Genomic DNA, 25,963 nt, shown 5'->3' on the forward strand with positions numbered 1-25,963 from the left:
GTCACCATAAGTCAACAGGTGACTTGAAGGCACATCCATGCACACCAAAGACAGCAAAGCATAGCTAATGACAAAAGAGGAACCATGAGCCTGAGAAATGTAAAGTCTGAGAAAGATTGGCCTACAACTTCCAGAATCCTCCAGTCATGTTGGTTGAAGCCAAGCCTTCTGAAGTTTTGGTATCTCACTCATCCTCAGCTTCAGTCCATCTCATCTCCAACATACAAACGTTAGCCTACCTTAACAGCAAAACCATGTAAACCCATTGTCTAAACCGCTAGGCATCATGCCTGTTATAATAATTATTTTAAAGATAACCCTCAGGCCAGTGGTTCCCAAACTTTCAACCTCCATGAGTTTTGTACATCAGTTCCCTGAAACCCCAGCTAGTGTCATGGATGTTCAGGGATCCAAAATCCAAATCCAAAACACCTGGAGAACCAAAGTTTGGGAACCATCTCCCCAGGTTCTCATGACTACATCCATTATTTCTTTCAGCTTCTTCATTTGGGTTGACAGAAATGACTTGACCCCTTGGTCCAACCAGCCCTAAGCTTGACTCATCTGATGATAATTCCTTCTACCAGGCTCCTAAGTCCTTCCATCCCAATTTTTTGAGGACTTTGAGGACTCCAAGAGGATGGGAGGCCATATGGTCTATTTCTGAGCTTCTATAAAACCATCCAGTGCCAACCAGAGGGATTCTCTTTCTCATGCTTGATATCTGAACCAATGACCAGCAAAGAGCACATGGGTGCATAGAGAAAATTCAGCAGGACAGGTAGGGAAAGCAAATCCTTACCTTTAGGGAGTCAAAGCAGGCGATGACGCGTCCGTTTTCCACGTGGCAACTCCGCGAAGGGTGGGCAAACTTGCACTCGGTGTCGGATCGAGAACAAGTACCTCTCTGGAATTCGCGACAGACTTCTAAAGTCAGCCATTTTGTATCGCGGACCAAAGAAACGTTCACAGCCATATTAAAAACAATACCCCCTTCCTCCAAAAAGGAAGGAATGAAAAAAGAAAAGAGAAGAAAACTCAGATGATGCAGCACCCTTCTTCAGAAGAATTGCACTGCTGCTTTATTTTAAAAGAAAAGGGAGGTTAAAGGGTTGTGTTTTTTTTAAAAAGGGGGGAATTCAAGTTTAAAAAAATGTGAAGAAATCACTAACTTGTTGCTTTGGTAAAATTTCTATTTGTCAGCACTTAGGTTTCCATTGAATTCAAATTGGGTTTTGTTGAAAACAAGGTTTAAACGTAAAGCCAATCATAAAATAGAAATCTCATCAGAATTAAAGAGAGAGAAAAAAAATCAAATTAGAGGCCAGCTCCTAAAAGTGCAATTGTCAAAGAAGTTAAAATAGAAATGTTATATATATATATATATATATATTTTGTGCCCCTGCCAAAATTATTATTTCAAAATAACTGGCAGACTTTTCCTTTTTCCTTTTTAAATTTCTCTCCTCCCGGAAGGATTCTGTGCTCTCCAGTTATTGGTTTTGACTATTTTCCCATAAAAGAAAGAAAGAAAAAAAGGAGGGGAAATTAAAATGGGAAAAATAAAAACAACCGCAACACAAAAAGCTAGACGTTGTTGTCGAAGACGTCGGTTGAATGGAATGGTTTCGTTTCTTGGAGCAGAGAGAAATCTTAGAAGACGTTTTCTCCTCTTCCTTCTTCTTTGTATCTTTTTAAAAAACAGATGAAGTTGCAAGTATTAAAAACCAATCGAATCAAGGCTTCCTTTCGTGTCGTCTAATGTGATTTATTTTCCTTTTCCAAGAGTTGAGTTTGCTACATAGTCAGAGCCGGGGGAGATGGAGAGAACAAGCGGCCGAACAAATTTGCGTCGTGGAAGAGAAATCCAGCGAAAAACCAGACGGGAAAAAGAAGATGGACGAGTCGCCTTCAGGAGAAGAACGCAAGAAGCAACGTCGGACTTTTGCTTTAAAAATAAACCCAAAAGAGAGGGAAAAGGGGGAAGGAGGGATATATATATGTGTGTATGTGTGTGTGTGTTTGTGTATTATCTATGTTTATATTTTTAAAAAGCAAGTGCGGCAAAGCCTTAGAGAGCAATCCAAGCGGCAGTGGCGGTCGCGAGAGCTTCAAGGAAGGCACTTTTCAGCAACCTGCGAAAGAGAAAAGAAATAATATCAGCGAAAGCCAAGGCGAGGACCCCACCCTTCAACCTCTCCGGACTCTCCCTCCGAAGGAAGAGAAAATTCATTTTAACAGGAAACCTGCAGATACTGACAGAGTGGCGCGGTGAAGAAGCCAGCCATTGTAGGCATGTTTTTTTTTAAAGAGAGAGAGCGAAAGAACGAGAGAGAAAAGGGCATTTCCCTACACGGCAAAGCTGCGCATGGTAGGAGGAAGCAGCCAATTACATTTCCCGTTGCAGCAGAAAAATCTGGGCAGACATCCAATAAGAAAGACTGTTTCATATTCATATAAATTCTGGCACATGTTCTCCCTCATTTTTGCCCCCTTCCTTTCTTTTTTCCTTCCCGTTCCTCTCTTTCTCTCTCTCACACACACTCTCTCGCTCTCTTACTCAGTCTTTCTTTCCGCGTGCCCACCGCCACACGGAAAACGCCTCCGCCTCACCTCGCGACGGAAGGCCCCTCCGGTGCATCCGCTATGTCCCTCCGGGTCGGCAACAAGAGCCCGACCGGCACGGCCTCCATTGCAGCCGCATGCCACGGGGAGCCGTGGCACAGTGCCGCTTTGTGCCACACACACACACAAAAATAATCCCTATGTCATGCAATTCCCCCCTTTCCCACAAACAGATGCACATTTGCATGCGCAAAAGCCAGCCTGGGGGGAGAAACAGCGACTGTTCCTCTATTTCGTCCTCTTCCCCCCAGGCATGAAAATTTGAAATGTACCCGGGAGCAGGTGGCGGGGTCAGGGTGGCACCGTGCCACGCAAAGAAATGCCGCGAGACATAAACTGGGTGGGGGGAGATGTCCGTTCCATAGCTTTGGGAGACAAAGGCAAGAGAAAACCAGTGGCCCTTCTGTTCTTTCCGCTCAACTATAAATCCCTCAAGGGAAGGAAATGTTTGTGTACATGTGTGTCTGGCGGGTGGGAGGTTTCCCTTCCCTTCTGTGGCGAATGTTCAGGGCTGAGAGCCTAGATAGCTCCCGCATATACAAAGAACCGATGCAGAAGGAGTACTGCTGGTGATCCGTTGGCCAGTCATTTCAGTCTCGCCACATTAACTACTACATGCCCGTTGTGTGTTGCATTTAACCCTCTCTCGCTCACCCAAAGCAGAGAACAGGGAGAGGTTTTGAGTTGGAAAGAAAGAAAAACCTCCTTCTCTGGATGCTTTCTTTTCCTCCTCCTCTTTTCCTTTCCTGCAGAAATGAAAAGCAAAACCCGCAGCACTGAAATTTAACCCTGCAGTGAAACGGAGGAGGAGGTTCTGTTCTTTTTTGAAAAACATTAACTCCTTCTTCACTTCTAGATTTTGCATCAAGTGTCTTGGGGTGTTCATTTTCCCATTTCCAGCATGTTGGTCCTATTTGAGGAGTGGGCAAAGCTTGGCCCAAGGGCGCCATATATGTCTTGGAGGCTGTCTTTGTGGCCCTCAATCTCGCCAAGCTGCTGTGAAATGGAGGAGCATGTCTTTTGGTTTTAAGACATTAACTCCTTCACCTCGACATTTTTGCATCAAGCCTCTTAAGGTGTTTGCTTTTTCATTTCCAGCATTTTTGTTCCATTGGACAGGCAGCCAATTTGTTGACCTGGAAACCGGTTCAACATGTGGCCCCAATTGCAATATTAAAGACTGGTCAGGAATTCTACAATACCGCCGGACAAAAGGATTGAGAATCTGTTGGGTCCCTAAAAGATACTGCTGCCTGAGAAAAAGTTAAAGATGCCAAATGAAAAGAGCAGCCTTACACACATGACAACGTAAAAGAGAAATGAACAAAAAGCTTGACTGACTGTAATGAGTTTTTGCTGGATAGTTACCAAAAACAGAAGCCATTTCTTACACAGAGACAGACACACTCACATCTTCTGTAAGTCAGCATGGGGTAGAGGATTCAGCATTGGACTAGGAGACCAGGGTTCGATTCCCACCTGGGCCATGTAAACTCACTTGGGCGGGCGAGTCACACTCTCTCAGCCCCAGAAAACCCTGTGATAGGTTCACCTTAGGGTCGCCATAGGTTGGATACAACTTGAAGGTAACCAACAATAACCCATATTTTCTCTTTCACGCTTAGATACCACTGGATACTACCAGATACTGAGAAGATAACAATGGGTAGGGGATGAAGGGGTTGTGGTGACCTTGTTGTGGGCCTCTGGAAAGCCTCTAGTTGTGGGTTTCTAAAAGCTACAACTAGCCCTTCCCTTATGCAGGGGACCCAGAACGGATCCAGCCACGTAATGAGAAATCCATGTATGCTCGCGGCATGGGGGAACACGCATGCCATGGACATGTGCGCCATTTTCTTAATTGTCACGCTGCTTCAGTGTAAGCTCAAAGCCACATATAGTGCACCCACCTATGGCACAGGTGCACTGTACTATGGACAGCTGGGGTTAAAAGGTTCATGGAAAGCTGCCTTATACAGTGCTCCCCTCATTCACTGGGGTTAGGGGCACAAGACAGGACCCTCCTGAAAGTGAAAGAAACTGCAAATAGAAAACTCCTCTTTCTTTACCTGAGGTCCTTCATCTGAGTTCTATGGTCAACCTCTGGCTGAGGTTGACCATAGAATTGCACTGGAGGACCTACAAAAGCCTAGAGAAGTGTTTTCTCTAGGGATCTTTAGGTGCTGCGGTATGACTCTATGGTCAACTTCTGGCAGAGTCTAGGAGGACCTAGAGATAACGTATTAATCAAATCCATGAATAATCATATCCATAAAAGTCAAAGCTGAAAATGTGGAGGGCCAGTTGTACATCTGGAGGAAACAAGGGAGAAGTCCTTCTTGGTGGCTGTTCTCAGACTTTGGAACTTTGGTGGATGGTCCCAGATTTTGGAGCACGCTGGTTGAGGGATTCTGAGAATTGTGGAATATTTAAACACACACACATACACACACACACATGCATTACCAGGGATTAAGGGCGCAGGAAGAGACCTTCCTCCCCGCCAATCCTCAATTCACAAAAAGAGCTCTGGCAAATCCCATTTGAATGTAGAGCGCCTGGATTAGCTCCTTTCAGTCCAGAAAGAGAAGGTGTGGAACCAGCAACTCAGAACAAAAGCAGAGGGCGAAGCCCCACAAACAAGTTCACACAGGCGATCGGATGGGTGGGGACATACGGTGGAATTCTCTTCGGAACCATGCCAACACAACCACACACAAAAAAACAACAACCCAAAAAGAACTGTGTGGCATTTATTCAGGAAGCAGAAAAGCATTCCCCTGATCTGGAAAACCTGCCAATGGAAATAAAGTTGCTGTTACCTCTGGGATAGCAGCCAGGTTATTATTAGCCCAAACTTGCCGCATTAATCGGCAGAGATGCATCTCTTTTAGCCAGTATCTGGGGATCATGCGGCTGTCTGGATGTCGTCAGATTGCAAAGTCCATCATCCCTCATCACCAGCTATGTTTGCTAGGGCTGATGGGGAGCGTAGTGGAGTCCAACCATATCTAGATGTGAAGTTGAAGGCTTTCATGGCCAGCATCCATAGTTTTTTGTGGGTTTTTGGGGCTATGTGGCCAACTCTTCTAGAACATGGCCACATAGCCCAACCCCCCCCCACAAAAAAACCCCAATATCTAGATGGCTGCAGGTTCCTCACCTTCATTTTAAAGACACCCCACTTCAAATCTTCTTTATTTAAACTTTATTACTTTAGAAAGTAACCAAACACTCTCTTTCGGCCATAACTTTCACTGAGTCACCTATCATATCTGGTCCAAATCCTGGGAAATCCCAATCCCTATTTAGGCATTTAAACAACTGGACATATTGTCTGGCCTACACAACAGAGCACCCCTCTGCTCCCCAGAGATGGTTGGAAGCTCCAATGTCAGGGGGGCACTGAATTCAGATTTTGGATAGATTTAAAGGGGTTCCCCAAGGTATAAAAACATATATTGCAGTGAGCAAAACATTTCAGCGTCAACCTTCTTCAGTTGCGAAAGATGAAGCTGAGCTGCATCCAAGAAGGCTGCTTTTAGAATATTGTACTGAAGTCACAATCTCTCAGCTTCAGGGGAAGGCAATGGCAAACCCCCTCCGAACAAATCTTGCTGGGAGAACCCCATGATAGGTTCACCATAAGTTAAAAATAGCTTGAAGGCACACCAAAACTACAACAGCAATGGTAACCTTATGCTAGGTTTACAAATCCAGAAAGTCTCCATTTTATCCTTGATCTCGCTGTATGTTGACATTAAAGTCAAGGTGTGCAAATTAAGCAACATGTTTGTGCAGGGAAATGCATTTTCTGGATGTTTCAAAGGTGCTTTTGTACTCGTTTCCCAGATTTTCCCTACAAAGGTGAATGGTCTCCTCTGCGTTCTCAAGCAGAGATGCAATTTTGCTATAAAAGGTGCAACTGGAAAATTCCCTAAAACTCTCATGGAGAATGGCAGAAGGACACCATCAAAACACTTCCAACAGATGCTCATCTCATCTCTGTTTAAAAACCTCTAAAGAAGGAGCCACATCAAAATGCTTCCCTGCTTGGTTTCCACAGTCGCTGGTCACAGGATGAGCCCCAAAACCTCAAAGTCACACATGAAAGATGCTCCTGGCCAAGGGATGAGACTGCAAAAATGCAAGCAGAGGTGAGGCAAGGACGGAGGAGGAATCCGTTAGTTAGGCAGTCAAATCCTTCTTAGTTTCCCCGTAACTAATCCCCTTTTGGCCAGCCAAGCAACACACTCTGCAGAGGTTAAGCGAACCCATACATCACTGGGCACGGCCATGGCACACTTGCAGCTTTTGTGGCAGATCCAGGTCACAAAACGTTGCAAAGCACAAGGGCTGCGGTGTCAGGCCTGAGGTCTCTGGGAAAAGCAGGGATGTAAATCTTCACTAAGCTTCTTCTTCGAGGAAGCATTGAAGAATTTTTGCAATTTTCTCCCTGCTGTGAGAAAGTCTTTGCAAACCGTGCAGCTTTAGAAAGCTATTCACAATTCCGGGCTTTTGCTGCGCAAAATTCACACATGCTGCTTCTCCACAGAACATGCAGGAAAGCGCATTTTCTGTGCAGAAAATAATATTTCTATGAAGAAATGTCATCTCCTGCACATAAAATGCATCACCCTGCACAGAACATGTTGTTTTATATGCAAATCAATCGCGTATTAATTTTGCGCAAGTCCCAATTACATTCTTGCATGCGCAGGAAATATTTTGTGCCGAAGAAATCTTATTTTCCACTTCGGCGTGGGACCGAAAAACAAAGTCTCACAGCCTAAGATGACTAAAGGAAAGGAAAAGAGTGCAGGTGTGGATTTGGACGTAATGAAGTCACGGATAAGAGCTTTTCCCTCTCTTCATGGTAGGTCTTGAGAAGAATATTTGAAATACCAACTTGATAAGGGCCTCCGGGTTGCAGCATTAGCAGCTGCGTTTTCAAAAAATCTTGCCTTTCCTCCCGATAAGCTCGAGGTGCAGCTATTATCTGGAGCAGCAGAAAACAAGCTCTCCCCGTCTTCTACCTGACAGCCCTTCGGATATTTCATGATGGCTACATATCACCTGTCATTCATCTCTTCTATAAAGTAAATGTGCCCAATTCCATCAACCATTTCTAATGAGGCTTGACTTCCAGACCTTTTACTCTTTCGGTTCCCCTCCTCTGGACATGTTCCAGCTTGCAAATAGCCTTCTAAATTATCTTCTCGGAGATGTTCCTCTCCTCAATCTGTAGAATGGCCCCCAAGACAGATCCACCAGGCACCAAACCAATTGCATGTACACACCAAACTATCATCCCCCTCCTGTAGCTGACATCCAGCTCTCCCTTGTATTGCTGGTGTTGGACTATTCTAGCTAGCTCTCAACAACCTTTTAGTAGCTTATGTCCAAATTAGGAGGAACTTCTTTACAGTAAGAGCTGTTCGACAGTGGAAGACACTTTCTTGTAGAGTGATGGAGTCTCCTTCTTTGGAGGTCTTTAAACAGAGGCTGGATGGATGGCCATCTGTCAGGGATGCTTTGATTTAGATTTCCTGCGTGGCAGAATGGGGTTGGACTGGATGGCCCTTCTTGGGGTCTCTTCCAACTCTATGATTCTATGCATTGTAGAAATAATGCACTTTGACACATTCAGGTCTACATTTTGGATTTTGTTGCATTTTGTTAAATATCCAACACAACTACTCTGAATATGTTTCCTAGATTTAGAATCATAGAATCATAGAGTTGGAAGACACAAGGCCACCCAGTCCCACCCCTTTCTGCCATGCAGGAACTCTCAATCAAAGCACCCCTGACCAATGGCCATTCAGCCTCTGCTTAAACACCTCCAAGGAAGGAGATTCCACTACACTCCGAGGGAGATTGTCCCACTAACCAATTAAAACTTTGGGCAAGCGTTTAGAAACAGAATTCATAGACAAGGAGGAAAGATGACCGACAATTTTTAGTGGGTTTTTTTGAGCTATGTGGCCATGTTCTAGAAGAGTTTATCTGAATGCACATTCTCTGAAGATGCCAGCCACAGATGCTGGTGAAATGTCGGGAATAAACCCTTCTAGAACATGGCCACATAGCCCCAAAAACCCACACAATAACTATGGATGCTGGCCATGAAAGCCTTCGACTTCACATAGGACTGACAATGTCCAGCAGGTATGATGTGGAAGAGAGACAGAATCTATAATAATAATAATAATAATAATAATAATAATAATTACTATTATTATCTGCACTGCAGAAAGAATGCCGTTTGATGCCACTTCAACTGCCATGGCACCATGCTATGAAATCCTGGGATCCACAGTTTGTTGTGGCACCAGAGCCAAAGAATGAACTGCTTACAAAACTACAAATCCCAAGATTTCCATGGCAGTTCAAGCGGTACCAAACTGCACTATTCCTGCAATGCAGATTAGACTTTAACCAACAGATTCTTCAACATCTTAGCCATGTTTCACTTGCTTTCTTCGTTTCCTCTTGGAAAATTCAAAGAATAAAAAAGGGGAAATGGGAATGACTATCAGCCCTCTGCTAGTCTGAACTTCCGAAACACACAGAGACCCATAGGGTCCATGCTCTGTAAATACGTTAAAATGGCACCTGTACAGATGGTAACCATGTCAAAAGATGGCAACTTCTTCTCTTCTTCTCTTTCTCCTGGTTAAGAGGAGAGAAAAAACCCCACCACATACCTGTTTGAAACCAAAGGAGCTCTTATATTAAAGCAAACACTACGCGCAGCCGATTAGACGCTTGGGATATTTTCAGCATGAACATTTTGTACCAGGACACTTCTCTCCTCTCCTCCCCACCTGAGCGGAGTTCATTCCCTTTAAGGGAGACCGTTGCATTTGGCCCTTCAAGAAACATTGGCCGCCTCGCCGTGAAAAGGCTGGCCCTCTTCCCTCCATACAACCGAGAAGCGTTCAGGAAATATTGTCATTGTTGCCAGGAGGATGTCAAATGCACAACTCCAGTCTGGTGTGATTCAAGTGCTGAGGATGCAAACCTTTGTGGAAAAGATAAATAATTTTACCCCTTTTCTCCTCGGCGCAAGAACGTCGCTGAAAACTATGTGGTTTTATAAGTGGTCCTCAGTTCATGACCTATTCTGTGTGAAGGGGAAATTATTGTTGCTGTTGTGTGCCTTCAAGTCATAAATTCTGACTTAATGGCGACCCTATCATGGACTTTCCTTGGCAAGGTTTGTTCAGAGGAGGTTTGCCATTGCCTTACTCTAAGGCTGAGAGAGTGTAACTTGTCCAATGTAACCCAGGGGATTTCATGGTCGAGCCGGGAATTGAATCCTGGTCTCCAGAGTTGTAGTCCAAAGCTCAAACCGCTACGACACAAAAAATGTATGTGGCCTTTTTGTGCAGAAAATTGCCTTGGGTCTGTGCTGGAAATTTACAAAGATTTGCATCCTCAGCAGTTGAATCACATCAGACTAGAGTCAGCCTCTTGCCCTGCTGTTGTGCTTTTGACCATTTGCCTTGGGTCCTGAGCAAGGAGAAAGGTGGAATATCAATTAAACAAGTGGACAATTTTTCTCCAAGCCAACCAACAAAAAACCTTACGCACATTTCTCACACCAAATAAATCCTGAACTGCAAAGATTCTTGACTCCACTCAAAGTCTCAACTAGAGGAGACCCACTCAAACAACTGGATTTTTTAACACATTGATTCACCATGCAGCAGTTGAGTCAATTTGCCTACTTTAACTGGGACTAGACCCAGAGGAAGACGGGATGAAAATGGGAGGAAGAAATGTCACTAAGTTGACACCATATTATTGCCAGCAGAAAAGACTTGGAACGGCTACTCATGAAACTTAAGGAACAAAATGCCAAAGCAGGGTTACCGCTGAATATTAAGACTAAAATAAAATGATTGCACAAGATTGACATAACTTTAAAATGGGTGGCGAAGATACTGAATCGTTAATCATTTTCTGTATCTTGGCTCAGTCATCTGTCAAAATGGAGACCGTAGTCCAGAAATCAGAAGGAAGCTGAGATTTGGAAGGGCAGCTACAAAAGAAGTAGGTAAGACCCTTAACTGTAAAGATACGTCAGTAAATATTAAAGTATAAATAATTAATGCAGGCCATAGTATTTCTGATGTCAAGGTATGGACACAAAAGCTGGACAGTTAAAGTGGTGTCAAGCTGCTTTAATTCTGCAGTGTGGATAGAACCACACTGTCTGTCTGTCTGTCCGTCCATCCATTCTGTCTGTCTGTCTATCTATCTTGCACTCAAGCTGAGAATATTTAGCTCCATTCTTCATTCTTTAAGGGAGTCATGCTGGCTGGGGATAATGGGAGTTGTAATTCAATATGATAGGAGAATTGGAGAAATGCTATGGTTAAAGCCTTTGCCCAGCAAGTTATCTTCTGGTTCAGTCATGCTTCCAAACAATTTCTATTTTATCTTATTTTATTGCATTGTTGAACTAATGGTGACTCCTGGCCTTTAGAAAACCATTCGCCACCCCTGCAATATACTACATTTTAAGGCTGCAGAGAAGAACTGAAGCTGCACAGTCACACAGATAAGACTGTTTGCTAGCCGGGTCTCCTATAAACATTACCACATCCTTACAGCAGCACAGCCAAGAGCCATGTCCCAAAGGCGACAGCGGCAATGCTTCAGCAAAAAATTAAATACATCTCAATAGCATTATTTTCTCAACCCCTGACTCAATATTGTTATCCACTTTAATAACACATCCCGGCGTTTCTATAGGAAAGAGGAAAAACCTTTTAAGGGCAGTCTGAGACGTGATATACTGACCTGTTTTTAAATGTTGCATTCTTGGATGTTCCATGCCGCATCTTCATATTAATTACAGATTTTATGCTTCACCTAAGATGCTAATCCTTATCTAAAAACACTTCATTTGCAGAAAGGGTATGTTCTCAAAAAAAGGTGCCTTCATATTGCACCCTTGGTTTGTGCACCAGAAAAGTCCCCAGAAATGAAAAGCCAAAGAAGGAGGAAACATAAACTGTCGTCTCACCAAACTGTGAACTTGAAGTTCAGGAACTTATTAACAGGTCTTTGGAATGATTAAACTACCTGTGATGCAAAAACACCCATAATTTTAAACAGTATAAAATAATTTGGAGAGGTGTAGTGGTTCAAGTGTTGGACTACAACTCTGGAAATCAGGGTTTGAATCCCGGCTTGGCAATGGAAAACCATTTGATGAGCTTGGTCTAATCACTCTTTCTCAGCCTCAGAGGAATGCAAAAGTAATCCCCTTATGAACAAATCTTGCCAAGAAAACCATATGATAGAGCCACTTTGGGGTCGCCGCAAGTAAAAAATTAGGGATTTCCCATGGTCCGCAGATACCAGGGACTACCAAAAAGACAAACACAACGGGTTAGGGAGCAAATCGAGGCTGAACTTCCCCTAGCAGGAAAAGTGACTAAACTAAGGCAATTGTACTTTGGATGTACTACAAGGTAACATGACTCATTGGGAAAGTTGTCATAATGCTGGGAAAAGTGGAAGGTAGGAGGAGAAGAGGATGACTGCATGGCATGTGGATTGATTGTCAATGTATCCAGACTGCAGAATTAAAGCAGTTTCACCCCACTTTAACTGCCGCCTTGAATCCCACTTTGGGAGAAAGGTGGGAATGGATATAAATTTAATAACTGAATAAATAAACTGCCTACAGAATAATACAGAGTTGTCTGGTGAGGCATTCATCCTGATCTGTCACAGAGCTCTAGTGCCTCACCAAAGTTCAAATCCCAAAACTGTGTAGGATACAGTCATGGCGCTTAAAATGGTGTCAAACTGCTTCTGCAGTGTGACAAGGTCCTGAGTTTGCAATACCAGAGTAGGATTGTTGATGACCAGAGCTCATGGAGGTCTTGGATTAAGAGATATGCCACATGTTGAAGCTGACTTGATGGTGCATCACAGCAACTTCTCTTGACCGTATCTGGTCAATACTACTTTTCCAGTTTACCCCATCTCTCCAGTTCCAAGCTACTGGGGTTGGGCTGCTAGACTGATAGCCACAGGATTGGCTTGGTTTTACAGCCATCCATCCCAACACTGCTCTAGTTTGTACACAAACTACCCAGGTGCTGGACTCCATTCCCAGCAAAGAGATTCAATGTTCCCCCCCACAACGGTCCCACCTACCCATCCCTTGCAAGCCACCACTACGAAAGATCACAGACATGGAAATGCCAACAGCCTCTATGTTACTAACATTTGCAGAACATTTGTTCTATGCTTACTGCAATGGCTGCAGATGATGTGCATTTCATCCCCAGTTTGATGAAAATCCAAGTTCTGGTTTCTGAACAAACCAGAATTAGAGCAAAGTCAGCTTCAACATACGGCATACTTCTGAATGTGAGACCTCCATGAACTCTGGTCACCAACAACTCTACTTAGATATTGCAAACCCTGGACCTTATCACAGGGTAGTATCCACACTGCAGAATTAAAGCAGTTTGACACCGCTTTACCAGCCATGACACTATCCTACAGAATCCTAAGATTTGTATTTGGGCATTCGGTATCCGCTGGAGTTTAGTTCCACTAAAATAAAATTCATGGATACTAAAATTCATGGATGCTCAAGTCCCATTAAATACATTGGAGAGGTCAAATGGTGTCCTGTATATCAAATAGCCAAAATCAAGGTTTGCTTTGGGGAATTTGTATTTGGAAAAGGTGGGCCAAGTGTTAAATCTCACGTTTTGGAAATTCTCTTGTTAGTTGCCTGGTTTAAAATCAGGAAAAACTAGTTTTTCTCAGGAAACCACTAACGCCGTGCGAGTGTGCGATATCATAGCACACCCGCCTTGTGCGTGAGAGACTGTGACTCTGGCCAGACTTATGTCAAACACGAGCCAAGTACAGTGCCATGAAAGGATGTTTTGTTAAAAGCCGAAAGTTGGTGTTCTGGTGAAATTGCATGTTTTTCAGGACTTGAAGGCCTAGGAGGAAGGAACGACAAGAAAGCTCATAAAAATAAGAGAACTGGGACATTGTACTGAAATATAGCCAGACCCGTCTGCGAAAAGGCGGCTGGGCGGGAGAATTTGCCTCCGACCGCGGTATTTTCCTATCGGCTCATTTAGTTATCTCTTCCTCCCTGAAACGCAGACTTCTCCTTATCAGATGGAAACTAAACATTTGTTTTTCACGGGGCTCTTTGGAAAGGCTGCTTCTGACATTACTGGGGCATGCAAAAAGGGGAGGAAAATATATTCCTTCCTCACACTAAAGAATGCCTCTCTGGAAGGGAGCGTGGAAAAATGCCTCTTCAACCAAATTTATGGAGACAAAGCAGGCCTGGTCACTGTCCTTTGTTTAAAGAGATATTCCCAGTTTGACAGGAATTTTCAAAAGGGAATTTTCAAACTTCCTAACGTTTGCAAAACCTCTTTCATTGGGCCACGCATCCTGATGCACAATGCAAAAGTGGTCTCTTACAGCTCCTTCAATTCTGAGTGGTCGTTTTACAGATCTAAAGGAAACTACTGTATATACTCATGTATAAAGTCTATAAATTTTAGTCAAAAATTTACCCCCCCCCAAAGAAATTCTCTTGCTACCCATGGGTCAATATAGGTAATGTAAGTACTGTACAGTGCACACACATCATACGCAGGCGCGCCATACACAGCTTTCAGCTTATGCTGAAAGTCACGTACTGGAAGAGGTAATGGTGCTCATGCCCATGGCCTGCACGCCGCACCACAAGCACGAGCCCCATTGTTTTAAATGGGGCTTGAGCATACATGGTATTTCCCTTATAAAGGGGGTCCAGAATGGATCCCCCACATAAGGAAAGAGCGCACTGTATTTTAACATTGATTAAATGTATATTGCATCATCCTTTAGATCCTTTGTTACATGCCCCTAGATTTTGCCCTCTATTTATCCACAGGTCATATCAAAATCCATAATTTTGACCCCAAAACTTGCCCTCGACTTAAACATAAGGTCGACTTGTATATGGCATTTGTTCAGAAACTCAAGAGATACAACTGTCTTTTCCATCCCTAATTGTTACACCCTGCAGGTTAGAAGTGGGTTGTGAATATTGTTTTAGGAAAAGACTCCATCTCTTGAATGTTGGAGAGGAAAAGAGAGAGTGTGTTGCAAGATCCAAAGCATCATCATGATCTCAGCCGTCATCTTTTATTTATTTCCTACCCACCTCTCCCTATGGATTGGGGAGCAATGACAAATTAAGCACATGGCTTCAGTTAAAAGAGCTTATGAAACCAAAATAAATATTAAAATCAATACATACATACTTCAAAATTCATACTTTAAAATTAATCTGGATAGGTCAACCAGAAGAGACTGGTCTTTGCTGCTGTTTGTGTTTATAACTGTTTGTGTTTACACTCGGCTATAAGTCAACCTCATGTATAAGCCGAGGGCAAGTTTTGGGGACAAAATTATGGATTTTGAAATGGCCCGTGGATAAGTTGAGGGTAAGATTTATGCACGCGATACAAAGGATGTAAAGGACAAAGTTTACTGTCCTCATACAAAAATGTCTTATCAAGATCCTTCTAAGCTCAATTCCTCTTGGCACTCTTTGGAGGAGAAGCACCAAAGAGGTGCCACCACTGCCATTTTCCCATCGAAGCATCCAAAAAGGCCAGAAATGGCATCATGGTGGAAAGAGTAGATAGGGTTGATGCTTATTTTGGGGTGTTCCCAGGATGAACTAAGCTTTTACCTTTTGCCATTCTACTCAGAGGAGGAGAAGAGTTAAAATACACTACAACTGGTCCTTGTTATCTGCTGGGGTTTGGTTCCAGGACCCTCCGTGGATAACAAAATCCGTGGATGCTCAATTCCCATTAAAGACAATGGCATAGCAAAATGGTATCCATTATATCAAATGGCAAAATCAAGGTTTGCTATTTGGAATTTACTATGTTTTGGGAATATTTTCAATCAGTGGATGCTTGAATCTGTGGATAAAAAACCCATGGATAAAGAGGGCTGACTGTACTTACATTGACCCATGGATAAGTCAACCCATCTTTTTGGGGTCAAATTTCTGACAACAAAAATTCTAGACTTATATATGAATATATACTGTATAATTAATTTGTGCAAGACTGCTAACAAAAACATGCATCTCTCTTCAGCTTTCCTGTTCTTGGGATGAGACCACAAGTGGGAAATCCCTTTTCTGTTGTGTTTTTCATTTTCCAAATATAAAGAAAGAAACGCACATAGCTCAATAGGCCTATCTATGAAGAATGCGCATGAACAGACCTTAGTACATGGGGGGGGGGGGGGGGATAAGTCCAGAATTGCAAATGTTTTAGAAGTGCAAAGGGCAAGCCTTAAGAAAAGTGCTACCAACATACATGATAATGGTTTTTTAAAATCCTAATTATGGATTAAGGAACAGAAAAACAAAAGTGAAGGTGGGATTCAGAGACACGCAATGAAAGCAAGACGGGAGGAATCCACAGCCGCAGGGGGGGAAATTAAAGAGACGGGGCTGGATGATAACATCTCGGTGCCAAAGAGGAGTGTATCTGCTCCTGTGCAATTTCTCCAGTATATTAAACACAATTCATTCTTATGCAACCAACCGCCTTCTACAGCTGTCAAGGTCACCCAGACCTCATTTGCTCTGCTGCAGAAAATGCGGCGGCACGAGTTCCACTTCACAAAGTGGAGGTTGCGGGTTTTTCCATGAGTTTGCTCCAGTTTGAACTCCCCAAAGCTCACTACAGCTCCTGTTCAAAGCCTGTTGTGCCTTCACTCTCTCTTGTAACCTCAGGAAACCAATTACATTTGTCCCTCCATATTTGCTAGGGTTAGGGGCACAAGACCCCGTGAATATAGAAAAACCACAAATAACAAAAACACCGTGTTTTTATCATAGAGGACACCTCTCTAGGGATCTCGAGGTCCTCCACTGCAACTCTATGGTCAACATCTGACAGACATTGACCACAGTGTTCTGCTGGAGCTACCAATGCTTAGTAGAGTGTCCTCTCTAGGAATCTCCAGGTCCTTCAGGGCAACTCTGTGGTCAACGTCCGACAGACATTGACCATAGAACTGCGCTGGAGGAGCTACAAAGGCCTAATAGAGTATTCTCTCTAGGAACCTCTAGGTCTTTCAGTGCAACTTTCTTTATAGCTGACCATAGAGTTGCACTGGGGGACCTAGATATTCCTAGAGAGAACATATTAATCAAATCCGTGAATAATCAAAGCCGCAAATAGGGAGGGATGAGTGTACTGTTGTAATGAGCCTTCGCATTGACTCTTATGCGCACCTTATCTTAAGGCTTTCTTGGCAGGATTTTTTAGAAGAGGCTTGCCAGGGCCTTCCACTGGGGCTGAGAGAGTGTGACTTGCCCAAGGTGAGTAGAGAGTTCGAGTCCTGGTCTCCCAGGGTCTTAGTCCATCAATGAAACCACTACATCATATTGGTTCATGCCGCGTTTTCTTGGCCATACGTCTTCAGAGGAGGTTCATCATTACCTTCCTCCGAGGCTGAGACAATGTTATTTGCTTAAGGTCCAGTGGATTCCCACTGCTGAATTGTGATTCAAACCCTGGTCTCCTGACTTCAGGGGCTAAATACATTGGCTCCCTCTTGGCAGGAGGTCTGGATAGGGTCCAGTCCCCGATTCTAGTACGAACAGTCTGGACAATGTCCAGACCATTCAGCACCAAACTCAGAGTATAGCACCGCTAACTTGGATTTTAAAAAAACATACCATTTGTTCCGAGTAAATTGCAGAATAAAACTCTTAAGCCTTGCTTTCCCTGCATTTCTGCTGCTTTATATCCAAAGTCACATCCAGGTTAGTCTCTGAACCTTGTGCAGAGCTTGGAAAAGTTCCTTTTTGATGACATTTCCCAGCTAGAGAAGACAGCTGAGAAAAATCATTTTTTAAAAAAGGAATTTTTCCAAGATCTGGTCCTGTGTGCCACCTTAAAGACGAACCAACATCACTGTGGCTTAAACATGTGGCCTTAAGATGCTACCGGACCCTTTCCTTGTTTAATTTAGTGCCTGTTTCTGGATTTTTAATTTGATATCATCTGCCAGCGATGATCTGTTGAGATGCAACTCACCTTCAAACCCTGTTTGCTTGGCTAATCAAGCAAGAGATAAACAGCAGCATGTATGCATACAAATATATAGGAAGCGGCATATTGCATTAAAACTGTTTTCACACACAGCAAAATAATACTTGCAAATAATTACCGGATGAAGCGAGAAGGAAGCCAGACTCTCTAATTTGGGCAGAGCCTTCTTTGCAATTGCCTGCAATAAATGCACCAAATAGACTAGACGCATCCAACTGTCCGCCAGGTCTCGTGCAAAACTCAGCAGCCATCCAAGGAGGTCTCAATACTACTACTACTAACAACAACAACAACAACAACCACCACCACCACCACCACCACAGCAGAATTCTGTTGGATTAATGCTTTCATAAATGAACTTACATCTGTAGGAATTAGAATTGGACAGTTCTATAACGTCCGTTCCCGGTAAGGGTTTGCTGTGTAGGAGACTTTTATCGGTGCCTCTTTACACCTCTGCGCAATTCACTAATATGGTTTTTTGTCACTTGTACTACATAGCTAAGGGTATGGAAAGTTGTGTAACTTAGGGTGCATCTACACTGCAGAAATATTGCAATTGGACGCCGCTTTAACTGCCATGACTCAGTGTCATGGAATCCTGGGATCTGTAGTTTTATGAGCCTTCTCTGCCCGAAAGCTCTGGGGCCACAACAAACTACAAATCCCAGGATTCCACAGGATGCAGCCATGGCAGTTAAAGCAGTGCCAAATTGCATTATTCCTGCAGTGCATATGCCGCCTAAGACCATTCAGTGAATATCCTCAAGCCAAAGCATGGAAGCTATATAAGGAAAGGTGTGGCCAGGGGCGCAGTCACAAAAAGGAGAACAGGAATGAGGGCACTGCTCCTCCAGTGTGACTTATGCCCCTTTGCACGAAATTTTCCATTATGCCTCCAAATTCCAAAGCGCTGGAGTAAATGTCAGCTCAGCGTTTAGCAAGACACAGTGGAGGCATCCCAAGAAAAGAGGCAGGCAAAGGTCCCAGAGGGATGAGAACACAGCAAATGGACGGCTTCTAGTTGGAATGGTTTTCAGTGACTCATTCCTTGCAAGGCTGGACATTTAGGAGCAGAAGGGATTTTTAATTTGCAATTCATTTTTAATTTTGGTACCCTCTGGGTGTGTCTAATGACCATCCCAACTCTACCCTCTGCAAGCTGAACCTTAGTTTGGGAGAAAAGCAGGATATGAATCCAATAAATAAATATAATAAAGTAAAATAAATAAGCTGCTGAGACATTGGCAAACAAAAGGACAGTCCAGGCACTGTCTGGGATCAAATGCATGTTTAAAAGCCTATAAAGAAGTCCTCCTCCTTGCTCGGCCAGTCCTATAGTAAATTTGTAAAACCGTAAGAAAACCATCATCATCATCGTCACCTCCAAGACGTCTCCAAGACATCTCATTATGCCTATGCAAACCTTCCAAAATCTGAAAACCCCAAAATACAAAACACTTCTGGTCCCAAACATGTTGGATAAGCTCAGCCTGTTAACATCCAAAATTTGGGGGGTGTTGTTCTTTGGACTACACCTCCCAGAATCCCCAAGTGGCATACCCTCCAACATTTCATTGCCAAAAACCAGGACACATGGGGTCAAGCCACACCAGAGTGCGGTCAAGATGGGACATAAATCCTTGAAATAAATAAATAAATAATGAAAAACAGCATTTCCAAGTTCCTAGGGGCCATTCACCTTCCCACTCCCGAAAATATAGGTGTCGTTCAACTCCAGAGAAGAAGGCAAAGAGCATCAGACTAACATATTCTGAGAAGAGAACAGCTACCTCTCCATCTCTCTATATTCCACCCATGGAAGTTTCCAAAAACTTTCCGCATAGAGATGTAAGGAGTGGACATTCCTCTGGGATCAGGTGGGTGGGAAGCTCTTTTCCCAGTTGCAAGAGGGAATGAAACTGCAGTAGGCGAATGGAGATTTACTCTCTAAAAACCCTGGCCTAGGACAATTTGTAGAGATGGGGCTTGAAGGGTTACTCCAGGAGGTCACAGATTTCCAATTAGAGTCAGAAGATTCCATCTCTCACACTTCCACTTTCCTTCTTTCCTTCCCTTCTTTCACACGCATGCATTCAAGGGATTTAAAAACAACAACAACCCTAGTTATTCAACACAGCTAGCTCTTCCTCCGCAGCTCTCCTTCAGACGAATCTGGCTGCATCTATTCAGATACAGTGCCGATAAAAGAAAACCCAGCGGTCCTTCCACATTCACTGGGGTTGGCAGAGATAGCTGTACCTTTGTTTTCTAATGGTTCAGTGCACACAAACTTTGTTTCATGCACAAAGAATAAGAATACTGTATAAAATTGCATTCTAGCTGTGTGTATAATGTGTATAGTGGGCCCTTGGTATCTACTGGGGTTTGGTTCCAGTACTTCTTGTGGATACCAAAATCCGGGGATGCTCAAGTCCCATTACAATGGACAGTAAAATTGTGTCCCTTATACAAAATGGCAAAAACAAGGTTTGCTTTCGGAATTCATATTTATATTTCAAGCTGTGGATGTTTGAATCTATGGATAAATAATCCATGGCTATGGGAAGGCCGACAGTATATGAAACATAAATGAATTTTCAGTTCCAAGATGTCTCTTTATGTACAGTCCTCCCTCTGTTCTCACAGTTTTTGGACTCGCATCCTTTGCTTATGCACTAGGGACTAATGGAGGGAGAATGAATGGGGTGTGTGTCCCCGGTGCATACCTGTGCACCCCCATGCGCCCATGCCTATATTCAAGCCAATGGGGTTTGAATGTATCTGAAAGTCCATTTTTGGAGTGGATCCCCAACGAAAAAGGAGGGGCGACAGTATATGCAAACTTTCCAAATCTGACAAAGTCCAAAATCTAAACCACTTTAGGCTACAGTCATTTTGGATAAAAGATGCTCAGCCTGTAATGCTGCACCGGCAGAGTCTACCTTGACATGAGTTAGCAAACACTTTTCTGGTGTTCTTAACTCTGTGACGCATAATAGGGTCTGGGCTGGACAAGCTTTGCAGAAGATGCAGCCTCCAAAAACCACTGTCTTCCGGGATTTGAACAAAGGAGATTAAAATATCGCTCGGATAGACGCATGCCACTGTCTGTGTTCATGTTAAATTCCTCTCCTCCTCACACGTCTTTGTTAAACATCAGGCCCCATGATGGGGACCTCGGTAATCTAAAAAGCTCAGCGCCACGCGGAGAATGAGGAGCCGAATCTAATTTGTGCTCACCAGAGAGAACAATTTCGATTCCTTACAAAGCATTTGATCCGCCTTAATATCCAAAGGGAAGGGCCAGAACCCTTGCTAATTACACGCCTCCCTTTTATGTGGCCAAGAATGTGCGAATCACAATTTTCTGGCTTCCAAAGGAACAGCGCACCTGATGCCTGGCCAATGTTTGCTGTCGCACGAGGGCCAAAATTCCCGCAATAAATAGACAACTAGCCAAAAGGAACCTTTAATTCCATATATCACAATAAAGAGACAGCCAGCATGGTGTAGTAGTTTCAGTTATGGACTACGACTTCAGAGGCCAGGAATTTGAATCCCTGCTCGGCCATGAAACCCATTGGACAAGTCACAGACTCTCAGCCTCAGACGGTTGCAATTGGGGATATGGGATTGTAAATAAGTTTTAACTTGTAATCCGCCTCGATTGTCACCAACAGAGAGGTGGGGTATAAATAAAAGTTTTATTATTATTTACTTAATAATAACCTCCTCTGAATAAACCATGCCAAGAAAAAAAACCCCGATAGGTTCACCTTAGGAAACAACTTGAAGGCAAACAACAACACAATGTCAAGGTTTCTAATTTCTAATTTTAATTTTTAGGCATGATTTATGTTTTCACCGATTGATTGATTTATCTTTTATTTTGTAGACTTTTAACCAGGTGGATTTTTTTCAACCTGTTGCAAACTGCCTTGAGTCCTAGGGTGGGGGAAAGGCCCAATATTACCATCACCACCATCATCATCTGAAGGATGCAAAATCCACCCAGTTGTATGTGTTTGGGACTGTATCTATGCTTTTCTAAAACACAAAATTGCATTTCGAACTTCATGTCCACCTTCGAAGAGTGGAACTATATCTCTCCGGTCGCTTTGCCAAAGGTTGCAAATTTAAACTGACTTTATTCAAACGGAAGCTGCACTGGACACAATGTTTCCTCCACAGACACACTATTCTTTCCTCCTCCTTTTCCATACTGCAAAGCCTTGTTTTAAAAAAGAGCAATTGTGCAAAACATTAAATGCAAAAAAGGAAAGGAAGAAAAAAAAGAGAAGCGGTAATTTAAAAATGAATCATCAAAGATTCTTGCACCAAGTCCACACCCCAAACCCATGTGATCCTCCATAGCTTCTGAATACAAATTGTTCTCGTCTCTCTCTCTCTCTCTCTCAACCAGGATCTTTGCCATCTACAAGCAAAGGGCGTGTTAAAGCGAAGGAGGGAGGGCATGAAATCCAAGCCATCTCACTTGCAAGGCCTCTGTTTTCCAAATGATTTCACAGATCAGAGGCGATCTGCAAGAGCCCTAAGGAACGCACCACACCAAAGGGTCAGATCCATCCCCTGCCTGACAGAGAATTAAGACTCACAAGGGCCGTTGCATGGAAAAACACAACTACGTTTGACCCAAACATTAGGAAGAGGAAGTCTGGAAAAAGAAAAACCCAGGAGAAGAAGGTATGAAGCTCTTGTGTTCAAAACAAGAAGAGTGAAACCCCAACATTTCCTGCTGCTGCTCGCTTTTTCTTCCGCCGCCGCCCTCAACAACTCAACAGAAACTACTATATTGTGTGTGTGTGTTTAAAATTGTTTTTAATAGCCCCAATCTGCCCGGCACAAAGAGGAATGCGATTTCAGTTTCGGGAGACAGAGTCACTTCAGAGAAGGATGTTAAAGTGGGGTTTTCAATGCAGGAAGAAGAGCCCCCACACACACACACCCAAAAAAAAAATCAGTGCCAAATCTGGAATTGTGGAAGGCAACTGTACAGACCCAGCACTGAAGCATCAGCTTCCATCCATGTGCAACATTGTGCACGAGGAGATGCCATTTTGTGCATGATGTACCCAACGCTTCCCTGAACCTTTTCGCCCACGCAAGGACACCAATTTGTTTCAAGAAAGTTTACTGTATATATACTCATGTGTAAGTCTAGAAATTTTAGTCAAAAAGATGCCCTGAAAAACCTGAGTCGACTTATCAATGTATGTACTGTACTTTAACTCTTGTTTAAAAAAGGAACCATGCGCTGGTGAAAAGCAAGAGCATAATATGTCCTGGAAGCATTGACCCTCCTCTACTTTCTCATCCATCCAGACTTTAATATGAGCACAAACAGTTATATGTCTGCTGGAATTTACAAGTTGTTTGGCATTGTTTTCCTTGCTTTGTCCTTTAGATCCTTTCTCACATGCCCCTAAGTTTGACCCTTGACTTATCCACGGGTCCTATAAAAATCCATAATTTTGGCCCTGAATCCTACTCTTGACTTATACATGCACTCGACTTGTAGTCGAGTATATATGGTATATTGCAACCTATTTTATAAAGCAGTGCTGTTGCAGTTTTGAGATACGGAGGGGTAAGAAAGAGAAAGGAACGTCTGGATTTAAACCAGCCTTGCACACTAAAATCTGGATGCAAGAGAGGAAAAAACGACAAACATAGGCTCCTACCTCATCTATCTAAACTCTGGCCGTGCTCCGTAAAAGCAGCCGTTGTTCAGAAGTCAGTGTCTCCATGTCAGGAACCCTCTTTCCTGGCCATGTTTGCTGTGTCACGGCCCTCGCCGTCTCCAAAAAGGTGCGTTCAGGGCGGTGCGGTTATGCGATTGTCAGGGTTTTTTTGTTGGTTTGGTTGTTGTTTTGGTTCGTCTTATAGTCCCGCCGCACCAAGAACAATAAGCAGCAGTCAGCAAAGGGGGGATAAAATAAAAAAAAAGGCCGCCGCGCCTGCCAGGAGCACGGCCAAAACTCCCAACTCGTTCTCCTTTAAAAAAGGAGAGAGAGAGAGAGAAAGCAAGAGAGCGAAAGAGAACGCCCTCTTTTCGGACGGCTGCCAAACAGCCCTTGATCATGAGGCTGTTTTCAGAAGTGAACAGAGATCTTATTGACACAGCTTATGGCCTTCTGCAAGACATTGGACAAGAGATCAGATCTCTCTCGCACACACACACAACAAATACACACACAAACACATACACACAGAGAGCCTTGGTTTAGGCACCGAAGAGACGCTGCGCATGAAGCAGCCGGACGCCATGGGCAAGAAGAAGCATGTGCTGTTCTCAGAAGAGAAAAGAAAGGGGAAAAGGACTTGGGGGCATATTGGCAGGCAAAGTGGGATACAAAATAAGTAAATAAACAAATAATAATAATAACAACATTAATAATAATATTTATTTCGGGCAGATTAGCGCAAGAAATGAGTCTTCTACTAGAGGAGGGGGTACAGGGGCAATGGTATCAATCAGTTTTGGTATCGGTATCAATAGAGGTATCAGTAGAGGGGGGAGGCAAGTCTAATGGATCTAATGGATCTAACCTACTCTGGAAAGGCCTGCTGGAAGAGACCTGCCTTAATAGCCTTGTAAACTAAGGAAACAAGGGGTCTTCATTAATCTGGCAAGGCATGTATGTTAATTTTTAATACCATGATGCATTTTATTTTAAACTGTTTTAAAAAGAGAAACTCTTCTATTCTGCTGCCGGAGTGCAAATTAGATAGATAGATAGATAGATAGATAGATAGATAGATAGATGTGTTTTCTAAAGACACGGTTGTATTCTGTTGTCATGTTGCATGCAGATCCAAGGGAGAAAGTTGCTTAATCGGTGTAGAAGGAAACATTTCCCCCCAAAACCTAAACTAGACTTGTTCGTATATGTCTTGAAGCTTGTTCGCAGCAGCCAGGGATTTCTTGAGAAGGTATGTTCAGAGGTGGTTTGCCATTGCTATCCTCTGAGGCTGAGAAAGTGCGCCTTGCCCAGGGTCATTCAATGGGTTTCCATGGCTGAGCTGGGATTGGGACCCTGGACCTTTGGAGGAATCCTACCGACCCACTCTCTCAGCCTAAAAGGCAAGCCATGGCAACCTCGTCTCCTGGAGAAACACAGCATTAAACCCAAGTTTTTCTGAAGTAGTAACTCCAAATGTGGCACTATGTTTTCAAGCTATGGTTTCCAGCAGTCCCCAAGCAGCACAAGCATGGGTCACCAAGGAATGCTGGGACTTACCATCCTCTGCTATGGAAAGATCAGCCTGCCCTTGCAAATATCTTGAGCAATTGATTCGGAAGTGAACGGGGCTGAAGCAAGAGAAAGGGCAGAATGTTGTTTGCTATGCGCCAGCATGAAGAAGAGAGAAGCAAACACACCGCACAGCAAAAAGTGCAAGCTTCAGAAAGGTTAATTGCCAACACTGAAAAGCCATTTATTCCCAAATTGGGAGCTGCACAGAATCCAAAACAGGCGCTGGAGAATCGCATTTTACTATTATGCTTAGTCAAATCCTGATTTGCAACATAACTTTTGTATTTCTTTCCTCCAGTTTTTAGACAGTCTTGGTAGTTTGAAAATAAACCTGGTTCTCCGGGCAGTGACCCCTTGCATGCTGCTCAAGGGTAGCTGTTTGATACCACTTTAAATGCCACGGCTGCATCTTACAGATTCCTGGGATTTGTAGTCTGGTGAGGCACTAACGTTCCCAAGCTTCTTGCTGTTGTTGTCTTCAAGTCATTTCTGATTTAAGGCAATCCCATGGAGTTTCCTTGCCAAGTTTCTGTAGAGTGGGTTTGCCACCTTTGCCTTCCTTTGAGGCAGAGATTGTGTGAGGTCATACAATGGGTTTCCATGGCAGAGCATGGATCACACAGTGGGTTTCTATGGCGGAGCATGGATCCAAATCCTGGCCTCCCAAAGTCCTAGTCCAATGCTCAAACCACGACACCACACTGGCTCTTGGGAAGAGAAGTCTAAATACTTCATGAAACCATAAATCCCAGGAAACTATAAATCTCAGGGTTCTCTTGGATGGAGACATGGCCATTAGAAGGGGGATCAAAACACAATAATTATGTAACGTAAGACAGTCTATAGTTCCTGGTGGTTCATTTTGAGTTGCAGCCCTATAATAATCTAAGATCATGTTTTTAAACTTTTGTA

At 43.4% G+C, this 25,963-nt stretch overlaps 1 protein-coding gene across 3 annotated transcripts in view; it reads right to left on the reverse strand.

Annotated features, from left to right (window-relative positions):
• The window catches only part of LOC149308656 (muscleblind-like protein 3), an 86,147-nt gene that overhangs the window by 54,762 nt on the left and 5,422 nt on the right, over positions 1 to 25,963 (reverse strand). The window contains exons 1-2 of one of the 3 annotated variants that reach the window (XM_089536235.1): positions 2,394 to 3,041; positions 803 to 2,135 (exon numbers count right to left, since the gene is read on the reverse strand). In XM_089536235.1, coding sequence (XP_089392361.1) covers positions 803 to 976 — 174 coding nt within the window. In that variant the 5' untranslated portion in view covers positions 977 to 2,135; positions 2,394 to 3,041. Of the gene's footprint in view, positions 1 to 802; positions 2,136 to 2,393; positions 3,042 to 25,963 lie in introns of those variants that run through there. The other 2 variants (XM_089536237.1, XM_089536236.1) reach the window with 2 other exon arrangements.

Source organism: Sceloporus occidentalis, unplaced genomic scaffold, assembly GCF_023333645.1.
Source record: "Sceloporus occidentalis isolate IW3139 unplaced genomic scaffold, rSceOcc1.0.p SCAF_8, whole genome shotgun sequence".
Classification (NCBI taxonomy): Eukaryota; Metazoa; Chordata; class Lepidosauria; order Squamata; family Phrynosomatidae; genus Sceloporus; species Sceloporus occidentalis.